Here is a 24,736-nt window from a genome sequence, read left to right as displayed (position 1 = left end):
TCTTAATTCATTAAAAAAAAGTTTCTCAGATTGTAAAAAGGTGTGTCTGTATGTCTATGGTTTCTTACCTGGAACAGGTGGCCTGCGGGGGGAGGAGGGCCTCCAGAAACAGGAATGAGATGGCCAGTGCACAAGGCTCTGCAGCCTCTGGCCTTCGGCAGCAGGGTTTAACACATTTCTCTCTCCGTAACCCTTGGATCTTTATTTGTGTTCACATTATTTTGCTGGACAGAGGACACCATTTTCTTCTATGCTTTGTTTTATTGTGATCAACATTTACTAACAATTTAATGGCCGCAACTCTTCATGGGGTCCCCCCAAAAAACATGTAAATCTACAATGATACTTTCCATTTCTATGAGCAGCAGACATACATCTAATATACATGATTTCTCCTTCACAGTTATTCTGAATTAGAATATCTAAGCACATTAAAAACACCATTTTAACCAATCAGAGATCATGTCAGACAATAGCTTCAATGGTCAAGTAATCTTTATTGTCCAATGAGGGTAATTCCCTGTGCAACAACCAATAAATACTAGCAGTTGGTACACAGTCACACAAACAACCATAAATAGCTAAAAACACTATGCTATATACATTAAAAAAAATGAAAATAGAGCAACTTCTTCAAGAGGGCAGTGGATGCAGAGACAAAGGAATAGCTGTGTCTGTTAGTCTTGCATTTTCACAGTATGTACCGACGCCAAGATGGAAGGCGCAGGAAATCATTAGCCAGGAGGTGGCTTTGATCCACAAGGACAGAAAGGGCCTTGCTTAGGACTCTGGTATGATACAGGGCTGAGAAGTGATTCAGGGAGATCTCTACAAATTACACACACAGTTTTACAATCCCCTGCAATCTATTGTTGTTTTTGAGGGAACTCACTCTCACTCACATTCCCACGTAGATTCACATTTAAGTCTATACATATGTCTAATTTACATAAAATAATTTAAAAAGACAATAAAGAAAAATAAATTAGGCAAACATCACAACTGACAGACTCAAGATTACCTTTGTCTTTCTTTACCAAACACAGGTTGGTGGGGGTCGGTGGTTCTTGTGTGTGTGGTGTTCATGTGTGGGTGGGTGGGTGGGGGGGCAGCACAATATAACTCATTGATGATATTTTAACTTTTCACTTATTTTATTATTTTTAATTCACTATAAGACTAAAGAACTACTTAACTACAATACTTACATATATTATTTCATTTTGTTGTTTAATTCGATAAATATGAATAATACAGAAATAACACATTACTTCTTTAACATGTACATACTCAGCACATGTAGTCATGTTACAACTCAGAGCACGCCTATACATGCTGAGTTAGAACAAAGTCAGAAACTGGAAAAATTATGAATTAGGTTCCTGTTAGACTACTGTTTCTGGGCAGAGACTAAGTCATCTGATTGCAGAATTCCAGAATGTAAACAACAACAGGATCACATGTAAACTTTTTATTTGCTGGCTGCTTTGTTCTGCGCTGCCCTGCTATAGTAGCAATCACAGCACTCTTATTTCACAAACATGGAAAATGTAAAAAAAACAAATCATCATGGCTCACATGCTTCCACCTGACCCAGTCCCAACATCTACATCGGCTCCAGACCCGATACTGTCCCAGCATCTGGATCAGATACACTTTGTGCTGAGCTGCAGATGTGAACCAAGTGAAAAAGCGGACAAATTGGACCCAGGATGAGGTCTAAGGTATTCTGGCAGTGTATCAGCTTTTTTTCCTCATTGAGCCACATTTCGTTGTCTTATTGGAATCTGAATTAGAGGAACCAGATTCAGACAGGGGGATCAGATCAGGTCTGGGTTAAAAAGTGTCCTGAACCAGGGTTTTATTTGCTATGTAAATCCAGTATGACAGCTCCATGGACTACTGATAAACTTTAACCCGGAATGTGACTCGACCCAGGTACTTATCGCGGTCATCATTGTTTCGCAGGTTAGAACCCTCCACCTTACACTCCACAGTCTGCTCCAAGTTGTAGTCATCTTTACGTAACAACAACTTCACGGCTACAAGAGGCTGAACGTAGCCAGGCTGTGAAAACACATATGAAGAAACAAACTTTAAAACACAAGAAGCTCCTTGTGATCACAAATACATTGACAAGGCTGAATGATTAGTCATCTATGAACTCAAGAGACAGACAGTGAAGCTGTAGTTTGCCTCACTTTGACATTTCTATTCACTAATTTAAGTCTTCTTGCTCAGCCCTTATTCCTATAATTGTTTTATAGTATTATTAAACAAAAAAAAAAAAAAATACAACAGAAACAGAGCAAAAGATACCTTGTTTTTTATTTTGTCTAATTTATACTGAATGGCCGGTTTATTACTGGAGGAAGTCAGATGGACAATATAAATTCTGGTTTGAGTAAGCTGCCAAACTACTAAGCAGCAAGTCCAGTGTACTGGAACTTCTTTATGTTTAATGCTCAACAAAACTAAATAACATTTATCACAACACTTTATTTCATAAGAGGACAAGGTTATTTTAATGGAGAGGAACAAAGAATATAAAAATGTCTGAGTAATCTGTCCTGTAAAACATGATCTCAGGGTGATACAAGCTGGATGTATTTTACCTCATAAGAGATAAAGTGGTTTGGAAAAATAGAGAACAACTTTAAGAGTAAAATTCTGCAAGAGGACTATTGAAATTATTCGTTTATTTTCAAATTTTCTTTCTTTTTTTCTTATTTTAAATCTTCTATAATACTTTTTCACATTCAGGAGCACAGGTAAGCTGGAGACTTTCCCAGCAATTGGCCTGTAAGAGGGAGTACACCTGGATGGGTACACCTGGTTAAATTTAATGATTCAACCAGGTGTACCCTGTTTTCATGATTAAATTGAAACATGTTTAATGATTAAAATGCTTTGCTACTGATGCTTTTTAAGTTAGGTGGTCAAAATTAGTTTTTTTTTTTTCGTTTGTTTGTTTTACATCTCTGAGACATATGGACGTAAGACCAGTGAGAGAAATTAACAAACATGGCAGTGTTTCCTCACATGAGCCTTTTTGCCGTAATATGGAAAAAACATTTTGTCCAGACGGCCGTCAGGTGGGAAGTACTGCATCTGGAGTGGAGTGTCTCTCTAAGACAAAGACAGAAAAAAACGTTATTTAACAAATATAAGAAAGGCAATTCCTCTAATAAATTAACCCATTTATTGCACATATCTGATACAGAATCAAAAACTCTTTAATCCTTGTAGACACTATTCTGGTTTGCAGTAACCTTTTTTTTTTTTTTTTTTTTACCTTGTCCTGTCCAGCATGGTGGCATGAGAATGATGGTCTGAAGAAATTTGCTTTGCCAAAAGGAGTCTTATGGGTAAAAAGCTCCTCTTTATAATCTCATTTATTTATTTTTGTTTTTTTACTGTGGCTCAGTGGGTAGAGTGCTGATCTTGTAGCCTGAGGGTTGCCAGTTCGATCCTCGGCCTGTCAAGCTCATGTCAAGGTGTCCCTGAGCAACACATCGAACCTGTAATTGCTCCTGATGGGTCGTGGTCGAGCACCTTGCATGGCAGCTTCCACCATCAGTGCGTGAATGTGTGTGTGATGTATTATCCAAAGCGCTTTGGTTGTCATTCCAGGTAGAGAAAAGACCTATATACATACAGACCATTTAACATTTTTAATATGGAATTTATCTTATCTTGCTGAACCTGACGGGAGGGGACAAAATAAAAAATAAAAGTAAAAAAAGGAGAATAGTTAAGAAAAGTAAAAAGGAAAGCAGAATGAAAGTAGACAAAGATCCAGTAGATAGAAGCAACGAGCTTCAATCCAACCTGACACCAGACAACCAGCTGCTACACCTGTACAGAAACACAACAGAGAATTTCCTACAGCTTTTACAGGTAAACTAAGCAGACAATCATCAGGAGTTCCTAAAAAAAACCAAGACAGCAACAACAACTTGTATCACAACAACAGCCAAAGACCCAGAAACACACACACCTGAACCAAAGCATCTCTTAGTGTATAAACCCACTGGACACCTCAGTGACTGTGTCAGCATGCAGAGGATGAGGAATGAAGAGGGATCAGAGATGAGTGTAATCCTGCAGATGTGACCACACCTCTACGGAGGCTAGAGGCAGACTAGGGCGGCTCAGAGACCCGGGCCATCAGCAGCAATCCTGGAGCACCAACCCAAGCCAGCGTTGGCCATCACCCACCCCAAAATTCACGCCGCACACCCTTGTAACCAAGGCACTATCAACCACTATCTCCATCCTTCTAAACTCTCTCCTGTTCGCCCACCCAAGTACCCCATCCTCTCCACCCATTCCCACCCTCCCTCCTCCACCTACCCATTACTCCATCTATCCACCCCATAACCCCACCCTCAAAGCCTCCACTGTGCTGTACCCACAAACACTCATTTTCACGGTACCACATCACACTTAACCCTCCCACCATGCCCTGTGGGAGACATCCTTGGCGGCCCAGAGAATAACACCCCCGAAGATTGCGAGGTGAGCTGCCATAGGGTGCAGCCAAGGAGGACACTTACATGGCCCCCTCCACTCCACCCAGCATGACATGCCCACTCAGGCCTCCCCCACAAGTACATGTGATCCATCCCCTTCCCACATACACACCTATATTCTCACCCACTCCAACTCATCCTAGCACATACGCATACACACACATTCGCACACAAACCTCCTGGTCTCATACCTAAACATACCCCGATACCTCCCCCTACTATCCCCCAAACCCCATTCAGCCCCCCGTCAAACCCCTACACCCCTCCTGTCCCCGGGTGATACCCTGGGTCCTGGGGCAGACAACAAGCACCAGCGCATGCACCAACCCACCACATGGCAGCACATCTGGGTAGGCCCAGACTCCCTGCACCAACCAGCCCCTCCACCCGAAATAGAGGAGGCCACCCCCAGGCACCAGAGACCAGAACTCCCACCCAGGCTGCCTCATAATAGCACGGTCACCTGCCCCAGGGCCAAAGCCCACTGACTGAGGCACCACCAATGGTTAAAATGGCCCTCTTAAATATTTGATCTCTTTTAAATAAAACTTTTATCATAAATTATATGATTTTTGATAGTCTCTTTTTAATTGAAACCTTTGCACAGATTCATCAGTTGTTCTCACTGAGGCCTCACCTCCTAATTTTAAGTTTTATTCTCTATGAGGGTAGAAGAAAAGGGCATTGAGATTGCTTCACTAGCTCATAATTTGATTACAACTAAAATAATATCATTATTATGCATCAGGTGCAGGAAAGTGACATGAATGCCGCATTTCTTTTATTTAAGACAAATAATATCAAAGTTGTTATTAACACCTTTAATTGATTCCACTTTATTTATTTATTGATTGATTATTTATTTTTAATTTTTTTAATTTTATTTATTTATTTGTTTTGAGAACATGACATTTTATTTTACATTTTCACTTTTTTTCTGTACTGATTTATATCAGGATTTCGGACCACAGGTTGTGGTAACCATCTGGCTCTAATTGACATCAATATGCTCTGCACCTCTTTTTAAAGACAGTCTGCACCACAGTCTTATGCCATTATGTTTTCACAACCATGCCCCCCGGCTGAAGTTTAACATGTGTGAAATTAGTGCTGAGTACTGAGGCAGCACATCCTCATAACTCAACCAGAGCCTTCTGAACTCAACCAGTCAACCCTGGTCGGACACTGCTGCCAAGTTAGTGACTTTGTCACTGTATTAGCGAGTTTTCAGACCCCTCTAGCGACTTTAAAAAAAGTTACTAGTAACTAATCTAAGGACTTTTTCTGTTATATTTGGAGACTTTTGGAAACTGACATGAATGAACGTAGCTTACTCATCCCAATGAGGAGTAGGTGCTCCACAGCCCCCCCCGCGTCCAAAAGCACTCATTTGAGGTCTTCACACAGCAGCAGCTGCATTCAGAGCAGGAGATGAACACATGTGCTTCATGGTGAGGCTGAAAATGAAACATACAAAGCTGCTGCTAGATAATCCTGCACTGGCTTACCGTCTGAGTAATGTCTATTAATGGTGTGGACAAAAATATTTAAAAAGTAAAAAGTGTTGTGGCATGTTGCAGAGCCATAATTAATAAACAAACTACACTTAAAAAAAACAATCTAAAAAATTAAGAAAATATTAACTGGATTATTTCATTTTATTATTTCTGCTGTTCTAAACACTTTTAGGTTGTCTTTTCATCAATTTTTGCCTTTCCCACGACATCCCTCTCTACGGCAGCATCCATTACAACTAAATGTACTAGGCTGATAATTAGATGATGATGTCATTCATGACTTCCAGCTATTGTTAGGACAGCCAATAGCCACTTTTCTTGCTGAGGAGTGTGCAGCAGCACGGTCGGCCCGCAGTTCTACAGCTGATGCTTTAGCTGAAGCAGCAACTGTTCTCACATCATTCTGATCTGCTCAGAAATTGAAGGTGAGTTCAGTGAACTTCATTTTATGTGTAACTGGGTATTTATAGCATCAGGTGTTTTCTCTTTGTTGTCTTAAACTACCTAAAACCTGCCCTGGCTACTACTGTCATTACAGCTCTTCCCTTCAGTGTTAAAATTGAATTGGAATGAACCCTGAAAACAATTAACTAGTATCTAAAAATGCATTTACATGTCTGCATTTAGCAGACGCAGAAAAGCGACTTGGTCAGATGCCAGTTATTCTCAGTCACCTGGCGGTTATGCTCACGGTCAAAACGTTGGCACCTGAGATTCAAACTTTCATGCTACTAGCAAGCTAGCCAGTTAATGTTTACGGCTGTGCTCCTGTGTGTTAGTACATCAAATGGGAGAGTTCTGAAAAAGTGGACATTCTTGAGACAAGTGTGAAAATGTTTGGAAACTGACTTGCTGCTATGATGCAGGAAAGAAGTAAAAAAACAGTGCAAGCTATCTACCATGACTATCTTAAAATTTGCTGAGATGGTTTTGTATTATACCAGCATTGCTAGTGGAGACCACAGCAACATATTTCTGCCTTTCCATATTTCTCATCATTTTGCTTTTCCTATCCATGCAGATGGAATCATGAAACATAACGAGTCAGCAACAGAAGAATTTATAAGGATGCACACATCTAAGCATCTGAAGCACCACAAAGAAGTGGAGTTGGAGGATATACAGCCATCACTCAGGACCAACTGCTGCTAATATAATCAGGTTTTTTTCTCCCAATTATAGTTATTAGAATGGATTTTTTAGATAAAACCCAGTTTAGTGCTTTAATGTTTACATTTTTTTGGTTGACCTACAAACAAAAAAAGTTGAGATGTGTAAATTTTTAATTTTACAACCAGTGTCGACCACCACTTTACTGCCAGTGTCGATTTGTTTTGCTGTTTAATTTACAAAAATAAGTTTGAAATTGAGTTTGAAATTGTAATTTTTATTAGAAAAAGAAAAGTGCCTGGAGTGCTGCTTGGGTGTAAAAAATGGTGGTATTCCTCTGGTGCTCTTCAGTTATGGGATCAAGTAGAACTAATAAAAAGATTACTGAGGCACTCAAGAAGATAGAAGATAAAAAGCCTTTATTAACTCATGGCTAATCTATTAAAAAACACATCCATGCCTCACAGTCAGATTCTTTAAACAAAAAACAGGTTAACACAGCATAATATAACAAGATTCAACAGATATGTATAAAAACATCATATATCTACTAAAAAATAAATAGATATTGTTCATTTCTTCTTCAAGGAACCACAGATTAATCAGTTACATTACAGGATCATTACAAAAAAGGAGAGAAATCCAGTTTCCCATTCAAACCTGGGTACTGTGTCGCTTTTAGTGTGTAAATCCAAAATGCCTCTCTTTGTAAGAGTTTTTTAAGTCTGTCTCCACCTCTAATTGGGTATTACAATTAATAAATGATTTAATGTCAAACTTACGACTGGATGATACGTCTGTAAATTAGTTAGCATTAATCATGTTGCTACAGTGGTTTCAATGTCCACACTTGTGGTTACCTTTTCATTAGTGTAATTTTTATTAGTTTTTGTCAGTCTGTGTTTAACTGTGTTACACCCTTTCTGTCACGGTTTCTGGGTTTTGGTGGGTGTTTTGATCATGTTTAGGATTTTGGTTTTTGTCATGTTTAGTTCGGTGTTCTTGGTTTATAGTTATGTTCATGCTTTAGCTTTCAGTTTTGTCATGTTTGGTTTTTCCCTCTTGTTTTCCTGTGATTTCTGTTCTGCCTCATTAGATCACCTGGCCTGATTAGTAATCCACTTCACCTGTGTCTTGTTACTCCCTCTGTGTATAAGTACTCCTGGTTTTCGGTCATTCATTGTCAGATCCTTACATTTGGTCATGTGTAGTTTTTGTTCACTGGATTTACCCTTGTCGTGTGTGGTTCCCTGTCTTTGTTTTGGGAAATAAACCTTTTTACTTGCACCGAATCTGCCTCCTGCCTGACTGCCTGCATTTGGGTCCTCACCACCACCTCCGCCTGTTACACGTGACACTTTCCTGGTCCAGCCTTGCTCTACAGCCACCAATCCAGGTTACCCATCATCTACACCTGTTCCAGTCAGTCACTCCCCAGACTTCTGTTCCCCACACTTGTGTCCTGTTAACTCTCCCTGCATTAAATACGCCAGCACCAAGCTCATTCCCTGTCAACCTTATTGTTGCTTGACACTTGGACTATGCCTCTCTCCATTCCCAGCTCTGAGTTTCTAGGATGATCCATTGACTCCACCAGCTGTCTCCACTCGGAAGACTATTCTACTATTCCAGGGCTACTCAATTCGGTCCTACGAGGGCCGCAATCCAGCAGGTTTTCCATGTATCCCTGCACCAACACACCTGAGTCAAATTAGGTGGCCCTAACAGCAATCAGGTTCTACACAATGACTCATTAATTTGACTCAGGTGTGTTGGTAGGACCGAATTGAGTAGCCCTGTACTATTCTCTGTTAGTCAAATAAAGCTTTGTTAATCATTCTCCTGTCTCTGAGGAGTCCATTCATAACACCATGTGTTTCCAGAGGGTGGAATGCCAGTTTATTTTAGCTCAGCAGCAGGTTCAAAATAGGAATTATACTTTGGTATGTGTTTCCAGTTATGTGCCGCTGACACAATTAAAATGAATGTATAAAGTTGTTTTGTTATATTATTTCTTACTCATGTTGTTTTCACACTATCATTGCAAGTCTCCGCCCCTCCACAACATGTTGACAAGTCAGAAGCAGCTGCAGTGGGAGGCTGCAGGACACAGGTTCAGGAGATCCTTGTTCTTTCTGCCACTAGAGTGTACGACAGGGATTTCGGACATGTTCCTCATAAACTAAAATGGAAATAATATATCTTAATCTTTAGTGATCTTATTTTTTATTTTAATTACCTTACCATAGAATTTGTCACTTTGGGATGAATATTGCACAGAGCTCAGATGCAGCAAAAAATGTCTATAATAAGTTCAAATATGACGTAGAAAAGAGGTCCACAACGACCGCAGTTTAATAATAATAATAATAATTAAAGCCGCAAGCGGCATCCATCAGATCCGGGCCTCGTGGCCCCCACCACCCATTTCATACACCTTTTGCTAGCATGTTAGCTAACGTGCTAAGATGCTATGTAACGTGGTAAAATGTCTAGCTGAGAATCTGAAATGTAGATATACCTAGTTAGCATTTTTTGCTAGCATGCTAATATGCTAGCTAACATGCTATGTTGAATACTGTCAAGTTTGGTGCAGATCCCATGTATTTCTATGGAGATATGAGCAAACCGTGTTTCATGGCGAGAAGGCTTTTTTCCGTTGGTTGCCATGGTAACATGCTTTGTTCTATTAGAAGGATTTGAATAGCGTTTGGTCCTCAACTTATCAGGAAGCTTTCCACAAAGTTTGGAGTTACTCGCACGAATCTCCTCAGATTAGTTCATTCAAATACGATGCGTGTAAAGTGAAAAGAATGGGAATAAAAATGGACGTACACTGCAAGATGGCAGGCACCCCGTTGCAGGTGTTCAATTGACTTTTTTGCTCAACTTGGGGTGTTACACGTGTGTGCCGAGTTTTGTCTTCCTACGTTGAAGTAGATGTTCGGGGCCGCATTCATATAGGGATTTTTTGGTGTCTAGGTGGCGCTGTTGAGCCACTTTTGCATTGAAGTGTATGCGGACCTTAGAATATCGAAATTTTCACCAGGCTTGATGTGTGTGCCAAATTTCACAACTTTGAATGGGTGTTTAGGGGGTCATATTTGGCCTCAAAGCGCTTACAAAAATAAACATTACAACAACAATAGGGTCCTTCCATACTTCGTATGGCTCGGACCCTAATAATGGATTGTATTTGATATAGCGCTTTTCAAGGCACCCAAAGCACTTTACATAGTGTATCCATTATTCATCCACTCCACCTGGTGATGGTAAACTATGTGTGTAGTCACAGCTGCCCTGGGGCAGGCTGACGGAGATGTGGCTGCCAGTCCGCGCCTACGGCCTCTCCAACCATCACCGAACATTCATCCACATTCATTCATCAGTGATGCCACACTGGAGGCAAGGAGGGTTAAGTATCTTGCCCAAGGACACAACGACAGTTGACTGCGGGAGTGGGAATCGAACCGCCAACCTTCCGGTCGATGGATGACCTGCTCTGCCGCCTGAGCCACTGCCAACTACAATTCGCCCCAATACATACGTCCCATGGACATCAATACTTGACATTATTTAGACGTCGGAAAACACACGTCTTCTGGCGTCACAGTCTGCACCTTGTGGGGACCAAAATTGAACGTATGATATGACTTAATAAAGATGTCGTTAAGACGTCACCTTGCCCAGTGGGAAATGTCTAAACTAAGTTCAAATATGACATAGAAAAGCTGTCCACAATGACCACATTTGGACTATAATAAGCCCCAATACAGACGTCCAATGGACGTCGATACTTGACGTTATTTAGACGCTGGAAAAAAGACATCTTCTGGAGTCACAGTGTTACGACCTCACCTGGCCAGGGCTTGTAGTCCTCCGGCAGCTCTCCTCAGACTCTCCACACCTGGTCCTGATCTGCTGATCATCATCAAGTCCAATCTGTCACACCTGTCCTCCAGTCCTTATAATCCCCTGTTCTGCCCTCAGTCCTCGTCGGACCTTGTCCTACGCACCATATGGACGCTCTCCCAGTCCCTTCCAGGCTCCCTGGTGACCCACGTCTGCTTTGCCTTGGTCAGATCCAGTAAGATTCTTAATTAACGCCTATGTGGACACGATGGCTAAGTACCCTGGGCCCACGAAGAGGTTACGTGTGGCTGTGGATCTAGTCACCCAGCTGGAAGCCAGGCCAGCTCTTCTCACTTTTCCGGGTCTGGCTGAGCTGGTGGAAGAGGCTTGGGTCGTGTACACCAATGCTCAACTGGAGAATGTCGGGTCAAGATTGCCGCCCACATCTCCTGCATCGCCTCCAGCTTCCAGGTCCACGTCTCCAGTGTCGCCTCTGGCTTCCAAGCCCGTGTCTCCAGAGTCGCATCCGCTGGCTCCACGCCTCCCGTCTCCAGAGTCTCCACCGGCTCCACGCCTCCCATCTCCAGAGTCTCCGCCGGCTCCACGCCTCCCATCTCCAGAGCCTATTCCGGTTTCCCCGTTCTGTCATGAACCGCAACCTCCTATTCCTGCTCCTTGGTCCTGTCTGGCTCTATCGCGTCCGACGCCACAGCAACAGTCAACTCTGGCTCTACAGCGTCCGACGCCACAGTCACGGTGAGCTCCTGTCCTGCAGCCTCCCATGCCTGCCCCCAGTCCTGTCCTGCTCCGCAGCCTCCGACGCCTGCTCCCTGGTCTGCTCCAGCTCTGCCTCCGACGCAAGCGCAACGGTCTTGCCCGGCTACGTAGCTTTCCACGCCTGCGCCCCGGTCCTGTCCGGCGCTTCAATGTCCGATGCCAGCTCCCAGGTCCACGCAGCCTCTGGTGGTTCCTGTGTCAGAGGAGGCCTAGGGTTACGACACTCCTCTCCAGCCAGTGGCTCCAGTCTCCGAGGGGTCTCCGAGCAGGATGCTCCTCTCCAGCCTCTGGTTCCTCCCTGTCTGTTGGTTCCTGTCTCCGAGAAGGTCAATGGTCACGACGCTCCTCTCCAGCCTGTGGCTCCAGTCTCCGAGGGGGTCTCCGAGCGGGACGCTCCTATCCAGCCTCTGGTTCCTCCGTGTCTGTCGGTTCCTGTCTCCAAGGAGGTCTATCGTCACGACGCTCCTTTTCAGCCAGTGGCTCCAGTCTCCGAATGGGAAGCTCCTCTCCAGCCGCTGGCGCCACCCTGTCCATTGGTTTCATGCTCCGAGGGGTTCTCTGCGAAAGACTCTCCTCTTCTGTGGCCCGTGGTTCACCCTGCCTAGAAGATTGCTCCTCTTCAGCCTCTGGCACTTGGGCTCGCCCTAAGATGGATGTTACAGCGCCCACCAGAGACTCTGCTCCTGTTTGTGTGACCTCCCGGTCACCCGCCAGAATTAATAAATTGTGTCTGTCTTCCAGTGCTCCAGCTCCAGTCAGCACGCTTCCCAGTGCTTCGGCTTCAGCCAGCACGCCTCCCTGCACACCAGCTCCAGTCAGTATGCTTCCCAGTGCTTCAGCTTCAGCCTGACAGAGGTTCAGTTTCATTCTGTGTGTCTACCTGAGCTCCAGTTTCAATCCGTGCAACCCTCTGACTTTCTTTCTGAAAGTCGGTCTGATCATCCGCCGGAAATCCAGCCTGCTCGTTGTCCGGGTCTGCCTCCAGAACTACAGTTCGAGCCTGCCCGTCCGCCTGAGGATCTGTCTGCTCATCCACCGGAGATCCTGCCCTTCCGTCCGAGTTATTCTCCTAAGATCCAGTCCAGGTCTGCCCGTCCTCCGGGTCATCCTCCTGATCTCCGGTCCAAGTCTGCTCGTCCTCCGGGTCATCCTCCAGAGAACCAGTCCAGGTCTGCTCGTCCTTTGGGTCATCCTCCAGAGAACCGGCCCATCCTCTTTTCAATAAAGATCTGTTAATCCTGATGACCCGATAATTGATTAATTAGTTTTTGGAATAATAGACTAAATATTTAATATTTTGATTTTCTTTTTTTTTTGGTTTAGTATTGCACCATATTTGAAATGTAATATCCGGTAGTATTTGGGTATTTTTTATGTAGTATGCAGTAGTATCCTAAATGTCTGATGTGGTATCTGATGGTATTGGAGTATTTCTGATTTATCAGGTAGTATCAGGGATTTTGGGTGTAGAGTCCAGATGTTTTTGTCAAAGTATCTGCTGTATTTGTGTACTCACTCTGACTCATCTCTGGTTTTTATTCAACTCTGGTGATGATGATGATGATGATGATGATGATGGTGATTTGGATGATGTTTGTGTGGTTTGGATGATGTTTGTGTGATTTGGATGATGTTTGTGTGGATGTGGGGGTATGTTTGTGTGCGTGCGTATGCATGTCTTAAGATGAGTGGGGGTGTGTCTGGGGAGTGACAGTGGGAGGGTTGTATGCTGTGTGAGTGTTTATATTGTGTGGGTGGGGCTGAGAGGGCATATATGAGTTAGGATGAGCGGGAGTGTGCAAGGAAATAGGTGTGTGCATGTGTTTCTGTGTGTGGTTGGGGCGGGGTTAAGTGCACTTGTGGGGGGGGGGGGGGGGGTCTGCCGCTGTCCCCATCCTCTTATTCTCGGTTAGGGATGTGGGAGGGTGGGTACTTTCTAGGGTTGGTGGCAGCTCACTGGCTGTGGTCCCTGAGTGGCCTGGTCGTGGGGGGCGGCCTCTCCTGGCCTGTCTTGCCCTGGGGGGCCTCCTGGGGAGCGGGGATGCCTAATGCCACTAGAGGCTCATCATCCAGAGGGAAGTTTGCTTCCCTCTGGACGTACATCCCCGGATCCCTCTTACTTCCCGCTCTCTCTGTCTCACACATACACACACACGTAGGGAGTTGGGAGGTGTGGAGCCATGCGGAGTGGAGCGGAGGAGACCATTCAGTGGTCTCCTTGGATGCACCCCGTGGCGACTCGCCTCTCAGTTTTAACTGCACCGAGACACCAAAACACAAGAAACACAACACACAAACAACACCTGGGGGGCGTGGCATGCAGTGCATGTCGGGCGGGCCACTTAGGTGGCCCAGCTCCCGGCTCACTGTGGTCACTGCCCCTCAATTTTAATTGCACACAACACACACTACATAAACAGTCAGGAGCGGGGAGGGGGAGGGTATTGGGGACCTCTCACACCCCTGTTCCCCCTGTGTGTGGCTGGGGGGGGGGGGGGGGGGGGGGGGGATGGTTGCCCCGGGGCCGGGTCCTGGGGTGGCTGCGCTGGTGGGCTGCTGGCTCTGTGGGTGTTGGGTCAAGGGGGGTTGCTTGGGGCTCGCTGTCCTCTGGTCCGCCTGGGGTGTCCCCCACGGGGCATTGTGGGTTGGTTGTGAGTGGTGTGACTGTGTGGTGGTGAGTGCTTGTGGGTGCGGCGCGGGGGTGGGTGTGAGTGTGGGGTTATATGGGGTGTGGATTGGAGTAGGTGGGGAGTGGGGGGGGGGGGCTGATGGCACCCTGGTTCCCGAGGTGTGCGGCTGGAACATCGGGGTGTGTGCTGGCCTACACCGGGTGGCTGTCTGGTCGCCTGGTCCTCCTAGGCATGTTGCGGGGTCTCTGCCTTTAGGGGGTGGGCGGCCGCCTCTGGGCTCCTGGGGCCCTGGGCCCTTCACTTGGGCTGCCCTGGGTGGCCGGTCCCTGGCGCGGCCGGCGGCTGCTGATCCTGGCCCACTGGGACCTGTGCCCTGGGACCGTGGGGGGCTCTTGCTGGGGCTCTCCTCTGCCACCTTTCGGGTGGGGCTGGAGTCGTCTTCGTGGTGGGGTGGCTTGGGTTGGTGCTCCGTGTCTGCTGCTGGGGGCCCGGGCCTCTGGCTCTGGTCTGCCTTTTTTTTCCTGTGAGTTAGTATCTCATCGCTGTTATGTCTTTTTGATTTGGTTATTATTTATAAACTCTTAATGACTAGCAGCCCTGTTTTTTCTGTGTGTGTGTTTTTGTTTTTGTAAAAGTTGTAGGAAATTTTCTGGTGTGTTCATGTACAGGTGTAACAGTTTGTTGTCTGGTGATGGTGTGGATTGAAGGGTCGTTTCCTTCTGTCTGTGATCTTTCTGTCTCCTTTCTTCTTTCCCTTTTGCTCTTTTTGCTATTTTCCATCTTTTTCTGTCCCCTCCGGTCAGGTCCAGCAAGATTACAAAGATTCCGTGATTCAAGGTAAATAAATAAATAAATAAATAAATAAATCAGATTATCAAGAGGAGCCTTACCCATAGGTCTCCCCTTGGTAGAGCAAATTTGTTCAGCACAATACAGCAACCAGATTATCATTTTGCTGCTATGATGCTGGACAGGACAAGTTAAAAAAAAAAAAAAGATCTGTTAACGTGTTCATGTCTCCGAGGAGTCCATGCGTTACACACAGTCAGGCAAGCTCAAGCCTTTGGCAAAAACAGTCCTCTCTCACGCTATTGAGCTGAAGAGGGCTAATGACCACTTGGATGAAGCAGCGGCTAGGATGCTACAGCTTGAGACAACTAACGAGCCACAATCTAGTCAAATAGTAGCCCTGGAAAAAAGAGTAGAAGCCCTCTATGACCATATAGATGAGTTGGAAAACAGAGGGCAGTGGAAAAATGCCTGCATCCTCAACCTGCCCAAGAATATGGAGGGGAGTTACACTTTAAACTTCTTTGAATGTTGGCTACTGGCCTTTCTGGGATGCTAAAAGGGGCCGAGTCAAGCTAGAGCGGGCTCATTGCTCTTTAATGCCCAAGACCGGGTGTGACCAACGACCGTGCCCGATCATCATCCGGTTTCTCTAGTTCCAGGACAAGCAAACGCTGATGGCAGCGATACAGTAGAAAGCAGCGGCCGAGGATATTACTCTGGGTGGGAAGGAAAATATCATTTTACCATGTCCTATCTGCTGCTGTACTTCGCAAACAGAGTTTTACAAAGTCAAACAACATCTCAGACAAATCGGTGCCGATTACTCCATGCTCTTCCCTGCAAAGCGTCAACTCAACCCAAGCAAGATGGCGGCACGCAACCTCGTCTGAGCAGCACGTCTGGTGAATAAATGAGTTTGTACGAGTATAACGAGTATTACGTTTCACAAGTGCTGAGGTGGCTCGGCTATTTTTGGTGCTGACGTGTACTTTCTGTGTGATTCTCTATCTAATTGTGCGCTTACTCCTGGATTATTGATCTTGAAACGAGGGGCTGATTGTTTGGCTCCTGAGGCTTGCCCCCTGTTGGTGGTGGCATGCTGGGAAGTGCCTTCTATACAATCTATGAACTTTTGTGTTGACAGTGGAATTCATGGATCTCACTTTTTGTTCATGCTGGCCATCCTGGTCTCCACCGATGAAGTACTGGCACTAGGATCTACTGATGAAGAGTAGCCGGCGGTCGTCACTGGAGTCCTGGCATGCCGCCTCTGTTTGATGGGCCTGATTCTTCATCAGTAAAGCACCCGCTCATCATCCCGCTCCCATGGTGATAGCTAGTGGCTCCGCTCAAAGCAGAGCGTAAATCGGGCCATGTGTTGTTCTTAGATGGGCCTGAAATTCTTCTCATAAAGCGACATTGGTAAGTCTTCCTGCTTACGTGTGACATCACGCTGAAACTGCATCCGAGCTGGGAACGGAAAACCTGGACTGGATTCAAAAGAGAAAAACGGATCCTGCACCTTCCTATTCTACGTTTCCTGCACCTTGTATATTACTATTCTACGTGTTTTATAATGACAAGGGCAAAATTGTCATTATTACTGGTCCTAGGGACATTAACTGTATCCTCCATTTTTGACTTTGGCATTGGACTCAGCGGGATAAATAACTCCCGTCCAGTGAATCCATTCCCCTGGGGTACAATCCGGGGAGGAACGAGGGCATCAGTCTGTGCACCACGTCTATTTTATTTGCCTTTGTATCTTCACGTAGATTCCACTGATTTGTTGTATTTGAGCAGTGTAATGGCCCTTCAAGAGAATTTTGTTATAAGCTCAATATTTGTCTCAAGAGTATTTCCATCCATAGAATCTACAAATGTATCGCACAAAAAAACACAATTTCTAAAACGCTTGATATTTTTATTGTTATTAATCTCTGGAAATGTCCCACCAAACCCTTGACCAGATTCCCCTGTTTTTAGTACCCCTGCTGAGTTTAAATCTAGAATTGGTCTTGGCATCATCCACTTGAATGTAAGAAGTCTGTTGGTAAAAATGGATATGATGCACATTTGGGCAGTCTCAACTGATGCAGATATAATAGTTGTCTCTGAGACTTGGTTAAATAAGTCAATCCCAGATAATGACATACTCATAAAAGGTTACAATGTCTTCAGAACTGACCGGCTAAAAAGAGGGGGCGGTGTAGCCATTTTTGTTAAATCAAAGTACAAAGTAAATGTCATTTTGTCACAATCATTGACAAAGAAATTTGAACTTTTAGCTCTTGATCTCGAGGTTTCTGATTCCCTACATATTACTGTAGTTCGCTGTTACAGAATGCCCTCGGCTGATAGCAGTGCTCTTTCTTCCTTGTTTGAACTGCTATCATCTTTGAATAACAAAGAAATTGTAATCATTGGGGACTTAAACTGGAATTGGCTCCAGCCGGTCTCAAATGATCTTAAATCATATTGTGATTCTTTAAATCTGTTTCAACTTGTAAATGCTCCCACAAGACCAAACCCAAAGTTTCCTGAAAAGTCTTCCTTGATAGACCTGATTCTGACTAACACACCCTCAAAATACTCCCCGGCGGCTGTATTTGCTAATGATATTAGTGACCACTGTGTCATAGCAATCTCTCGGAACACAAAAATACCAAAAACCAGGCCACACATTATTACAAAACGTAATACAAAACAGTTTTCTGAGCAAGGTTTTTTCCATGATCTTTATGAATTTGAATGGGACAGAATAACTATGATTAATGACATTGAATTTGCCTGGAGCTATTTTTACAGTGGATTTATAAAAATAATCAATAAGCACGCACCAATCAGGCACTATAAAGTAAAAAGCCGTATCAATGCATGGTTTACTTCTCACCTGGCTGACCTGTTGCATGAACGTAATGTAGCATGGGCACGAGCAAGACAAACCGACAATGCTGTTGATTGGCTTACATTCAGGAAACTACGCAACAAATGTACAGTTGAAATAAGAAAGTCCAAGTCTGATCATTTTATTAAACAAACAACTGAAAACCTAAATAATCCATTAAAATTTTGGAAAAGAATAAAGTCCCTATCAGACAATAGCTTAGGCGTTCAACTACCAACCAGCATAGTGAAAAACTCTCAAAGCATCACAGATAAGGACGAGATGTTGACATGTTTTAATGACCATTTTATTGCTTCTGGTTCTTTGTTCAGTTCCCTCAATTACTCACAGGACTTACACTTTCCCTCAGCAATAAATTATGAAGCCTCAAAACATAATTTTGTTTTTCAGCCGTTTACCATCTTTGAGGTATCACGTACCCTCAAGAAATTGGATATAACCAAAGCAGCAGGCCCTGATGGTCTAGAACCCTATTTCTTAAAACTCGCAGCAGATGTTATTGCTCCGTCATTGACATATATTTTTAACTTGTCCCTGGCTACAAATACAATTCCGCCAATCTGGAAATCAGCTCATGTTTTACCTCTGTTTAAGGGAGGTGACCCGACAGATTTGAACAACTACCGTCCAATATCAAAATTGTGTGTCCTGTCTAAAGTCCTGGAATCTTTAATAAACACGCAGCTTAAGAAATTCCTGACCACTGCAAACATTTTACCCACGTCCCAGTCTGGTTTTAGAAAGCGGCATAGCACAACAACTGCAGCTCTCAAAATTTTAAATGACACTATTGAATCGTTAGACAACAAACACTACTGTGCAGTACTCTTCATCGACCTCTCCAAAACTTTCGATACAGTAGATCACTCTGTCCTTTTACAAACGCTTCGTAACATTGGCATATCAGATCATACCGTAGGTTGGTTTGAAAATTATCTGTCTGACAGATCGCAGTGTGTCAGGTTCCAGGAACAAAAAATCCAATTTCTGAAAAGTAACCTCAGGTGTACCGCAGGGCTCTATCCTTGGACCACTTCTTTTTATTATTTATATTAGCTTTTTAGAAAGAAATATAAAAAATGCTAGTTTACACATGTATGCAGATGACACAGTTTTATACACCTCAGCACCTTCTCCTGAGCAAGCAAAATCTCAACTTCAAATAGCTTTTAATCAATTACAAGAAACTTTTTACCACTTAAAACTGGTTTTAAACTCAGAAAAGACCAAATACATGCTTTTTACTAAATCCAGAGCAAATCTTCTACACTTACATCCAATTAAATCAAATGATGGTCATCAAATTGAACTAGTTACACAATACAAATACCTCGGTATTTTACTCGATAGTTGTTTATCATTTAAACCTCATGTTCAGAAACTAGTACAAAGATTGAAATTGAAATTGGGCTTTTATTTTCAAATCAAATCTTGCATATCTTTCGAAGGTAAAAAGAAACTTGTTTCTGCTACTTTTATGTCTGTTCTTGATTATGGGGATGTTATTTATATGAACGCTTCCTTTGATACTTTACATGCCTTGGATTCTGTTTATCATGGGGCATTGCGTTTTATAACGAATTCTAAGTCATTGACCCATCATTGTCTTTTGTACACTCGGGTGGGTTGGTCTTCCTTGTCATTCCGGAGAATGAAGCATTGGTATCTTTTAATTTATAAATCCATCCTTGGGCTGCTTCCCCCATACCTCAATAATCTCGTTGAGATGAGGAGTGATAGCAGCTATAGTCTGCGCTCTCAGGACTTGCTTCTGTTCTCTGTGCCCCGCGTTCGCACTGATCTGGGGAAAAAGGCTTTCAAGTTTGCTGCACCTTATCATTGGAATGACCTACAGAAAGACCTTAAACTAAAAGACTTAGTGTCACTCAACACTTTTAAGTCGTTCTTAACTGAATTTGAAACGAAATCTTTTGCCTGTAATTGTTTTAGTTAATTTTGTTTGTATTGATCTTGTATTGTATTTATTATGTGTGAATGTGTGGAAGTATGTTGCTGTAACCCATTGTTGTAACTGTGCTGCTCCTGCTTGGCCAGGACACTCTTGCAAAAGAGATTTTTAATCTCAATGAGTTTTTATCCTGGTTAAATAAAGGAATAATAAAAAAATAAATAAATAAAAATTAAACAGCACCAAAAAAACCTTTCTCTTCCTAACCCTTACCCTCCCCCCACAGAGGCTCTGGCCTTTGCAATCAGCACAGCGCACCACGACTAGTGCATTCCCTGACCACATGAGAGATAAGTTTGAACACTGTCACGTATACTGGTGTCTATACTATGTTATGGTACATCTTGTATTCATATGAATGATTACTCATTATCCTAATATGCTTTAAGATGTCCCCATTAATTATACACCAGCATTCATTCAGTGGAAGTCCAGCTGGTTTAGGAGTCGATGACAATTCACATTTAAAGGTTTATAGGTTGAAAATTTTTGGTTCTGATATAATATTTGAGTGTTGCTGTGAGCCCTGCACTGAAAAAAGGAGAGTGGCCATCTCATGGATTTATGTAAATATCTCATGTGTATTAAACACAATTGCCTCATGTTCTGAAGTTAAGCTTAACTGTATAGTGTAGAAACTACATAATTTTCAGAGAGGGTACATGAATTTGTTCGAATCATGTTGAGAAGAAGTGAGTCAATGATGCATGGCATTAATTATCGCGATATTGCACGCGATCTCGTGCATTGTTGGTGGAAGGAGGCAGAAATCTCTAACGGCTCGCGGTACAGATCAGACACCGCTGCTTTGGTTTTAGCGGGAGCTGTTATTAGCCGCAGGCTACTTTGGTCTTGTGTTTGAATTGGTTTTGGTTTGAAAACTGACTGTCCAGTTAGTGTGTTAACTTTGCCGTAACCTTAGTGAGATTTGGCCATCTAGCAGCCTCTGCTAATTTTATCAGCGGCATTAAGTTAGCTAACTCTACTCCTCGGTGAGTGTACACCTAATGTATGTTTATTGAAATACATTTTTGCCATGCCTAGATATTTTTTTCTGTTTTGCTGCAGATGGACAAACTCAAGTCCGCACCCGGAGTCAGCTGATAGGAACGTGGGCTCAAGTTTTTGTGGTGAGAACAGGATCTTGTATTTGCTTTTATAGTTAAAGGTAATGCATAACATATTTTAATAAATTGCTCAGCCCGTGCACACACACTGGCCATCTCATTTGTGAAATCTAATACAGCAACTCTGCCATAATTTAAACTTTTGCCTGTCTACTTTAGTGGACTAATTTGTGTTTCTGAGTGTTTTGCTTATTTAGCTGCAGTCATGTATGGGAACAGATTAGACCAAATATTAGGAAAAATGTTCAGTGCAGTACAGTCCATCACTCCAGCACTATTGAATATATTTACTCTATAGCTATAATTTATCTAACTTTTTACAATTAGTAAATGGTTTAACCCTACCCTACATCTGGTTTGCCATGTCACACCTTGCTTGCTGTTATTCTATTCTATTCTATTCTACAGTCATTTAGCAGACGCTTTTATCCAAAGCGACTTACATGTGAGAGTAAGAACAACACAAGCATGAATTCAAACAAGATGGGACGTCATAATTAATTAATAAGTAGTTGAGGGAATCCTCAGACTTAAAAGTTCACCCTTTTACTGTGGATGTCTTTCTCTTGTTGTTCTCAATGTTTGATATTTCAAGAATGCATTTTTTAATCAAACACCATTTGTCTCCCTAACTAGGCATTAAAAGTATGATTGGGATTTTATTCTGTGGCACTTTTTACTGAAATGCCTGAAATACTCTTTACATCCCGATTGGAACTAAGTAATTAAATGCTTTTTGTAAAAATAACAACGTCAGTCACTTGTGGGATGGACAAGCACCAACCAATCATCTTTACTGAGTTACGTTGCGTAAAAGACAACGCCAGTGATATGTACCATGCTGCAATCTGTTAGGTGACAATGAAGCTCTAAGCTGGATGCTGGATAGTTTATTATGATATCAGGTGTTTTCTTTTGCGTGAATGAGTCATGAGAAAAAGCTGGAGGAAAGTTAGCTATGCTGTGGTGCTGGTGATACCTTCGTGAAGCAATCCATTGTATTCCAAATGTGAGCGATACAGCTTACCTGATACTGTCGTGTGTAGTGTGGCTTCACCTTGATGTGAACCCAAGGCTGAACAAGCAGTGTGTGTTCTTGCACTCTGGAGGCGTGGCTTCAGAGACAAGTCTGAGGAAAGCGGGTTGTCTGTGTATTTTCAAAATGTGGCCTGCTTGAACTGCTTTTCCATGATCTCCTACCCTGCCTTTAATCTTTCTTTGTTTCCACTTTTTCAGTGAATGGTGCTAGCAGTTCTCCAGTGAGAGTGAATGTGGCAATGCAAGACCTGCCCTTCAGTTTTTTCAAGTAGGTCCCATATTCTTAAGCACTTTCTAGTCAGACATAGATATTATGGGAATAACAATCGTGTTCCATGTGTGCATGCAAGCTGCCCATGCACTTTTAGAACGTGGAATGCACTGTTAATTCATTTGAATAGATGCCATATAATTAAAACAAGTCGTCATCAGTCAGAGAAATGTACATACAGTTGCCATTTGTGTCCCTGTAAGGATCTTGTGTCTGAGAGGGATTACTGGACTCATATTAATGCACATTTGAAGAAAAATGAGGTTGTAACATGTATGTTCTTGGATTGCAAATTTCAAACAAACATCTTAGGATCTTTTAAATCCCACAAGAGCAGGAAATATAGGTCTTTTTCAGCAGAAGATTTTAAATCAGGAGTTGTAGTATCGGCCACCTTGCAACCACAGAATCTGCTTCAAATACACCTGATGATGACATTTGTGAGGATACTCAATTAGGTAGCAGTGCTGATGCTCTAAATGACCTCCCAGATATAATCAAGCACATCGGGCAACATTTTACATTATTTATGGAGATTATATAAATTACAGTCCATAAAGGTCAGGTCCACACAGGTAGTTTCAATGTTTTGTAGATGCTGGTGTCACATGCTAACTGTTTAAAAGTTTGTCTTTTTATCACTTTCTTCCGTGCTGCTGATAATTTTAGTTTGAATATCTATATTTTTTGTGTTATAATTCTTAAGGATGACATTGATGGCAGGAGGACTCTGCATCTATCTGGATGAGAATCCCGATGTCTTGGTGCAGGAATACACGGTGAGTGTTTTTGTGAGTGGTTTGTGGCTTTGCTACATGTCAAAAAGTATTCAGTTAACTCTGATCCTGCTTGGACTGTTTAGGTCCATTTGCCCTCTTTGTCACTTTGGCAAAGTGATTCCAGTGCTGAGATTTAAAAATGGTCCAACCAGGTGAAAACAAAGTTTCTCTTTCATTAGGGGTTACACGAAAGTGAAAACGCTTCAAATTAGTTATTATAAGGAAAGAATGATGCAGTGTAACATCTTGCTACACTACACTGACCCCCATCTGCAGAACTAGGACCGGGATACAGCCCTGAAATAAGTCCAGGTTAATGCTAAACATGATCCAGGAACATAAAAAACACCTTCCAGAAAAAAAATGAGGAGGAGAATTCAATCTTTCCATAAGGTTGTACAGCTTGAAGCCTCCTCTTCATTGATCTAGATGTTATGTCTGATTTTTTTCTGATTATTTTCTGTTTTTTTTATTTTTTTTTAATTTTTTTTCTTTTCCTCAGAAATTGACTATGAATGGCAGCATGGCAGGGTTGCAGGGTGCACTTCAGGGGGCTGCAGTAATATACTATGCTGTTTTCATGGGAAAAAATAAATTATAACATTAGAATTGCTGCATTCACAAGCAATATTTTTTTGTGGTTTTTATTTTATTCTTTTTCAAAAGCTTCAATAAATGTTTTATCTTTAACCAGGACATGACTGAGGCCACTGCACTGAGTACTATTGAGAAAACGACAGTGGGAATCTACGTCACTAGAGATACGTCTGATGTTGGCATCATCATCGAGGGTGTGGTGGTTCTTGAAGATCTGGGTAATGTGGCCCTTGCAACAGCCATGCTGTTTGGACTTTTTTACTCCTTGAACATGAGTTATCCGTCACAGCTCCGCTACACTTTCGAAGTGATTCAAAAGGTTGTGATGGAGTTGGATGTGACTCAACTCTCAAGGAAAGCCCAAAGCTTAAAGACAAAACTGCTCCAGTAAGAAGAGCTTGCTGCTGTTGTGCATGTGAGAGAGGACATTTAAAGCTCACATTTGCTCTCCTGCATTTTGGAGGTTGAATTTCCAGGAGAATCAGCAACCTACAACAAATCACAGCATCCATTAAGTCCACCCACAAAAGAAAGTGTCGGTTGGTTTATACTTCTTTTTAACAAAATGTTTATTCACTATTTGCCATGTGGACAGAGACAGTTTTTTATTCCTTCCTCTCTGCTACAAGTTCTTTGATTGGCAGCATTCTTCAACTTTAACATCATGTAAGTTAATACCGAGTTCAACTGCTGTTCAAATTCCTACAACAGTATTATATTAGACACTAACACAGTTCCATAATGGTATGAAAAGGGTGGATTCATGGCCAGAATGAAGGCAGTGGAACAATTTTGAAATATGTACTAGTTAATTGTATAAGTTAATTGTATTAG

At 42.8% G+C, this 24,736-nt stretch overlaps 1 protein-coding gene across 1 annotated transcript in view; it reads right to left on the bottom strand.

The window, feature by feature from the left end:
- Positions 1-477: 477 nt before the first annotated feature.
- The window catches only part of LOC121646427 (sodium/potassium-transporting ATPase subunit beta-3-like), a 42,503-nt gene continuing 18,244 nt past the window's right edge, over positions 478-24,736 (bottom strand). The window contains exons 6-7 of the mRNA XM_041995378.1: positions 3,043-3,129; positions 478-2,067 (exon numbers count right to left, since the gene is read on the bottom strand). Of these exons, the coding sequence (XP_041851312.1) occupies positions 1,900-2,067; positions 3,043-3,129 (255 nt within the window). The 3' untranslated portion in view covers positions 478-1,899. The remainder of the gene's footprint in view (positions 2,068-3,042; positions 3,130-24,736) is intronic.

Source organism: Melanotaenia boesemani, chromosome 9, assembly GCF_017639745.1.
Source record: "Melanotaenia boesemani isolate fMelBoe1 chromosome 9, fMelBoe1.pri, whole genome shotgun sequence".
Lineage (NCBI taxonomy): Eukaryota > Metazoa > Chordata > Actinopteri > Atheriniformes > Melanotaeniidae > Melanotaenia > Melanotaenia boesemani.
Note: the sequence above shows the minus strand (reverse complement) of the source record. Positions and strands in the feature narration are given on the sequence as shown.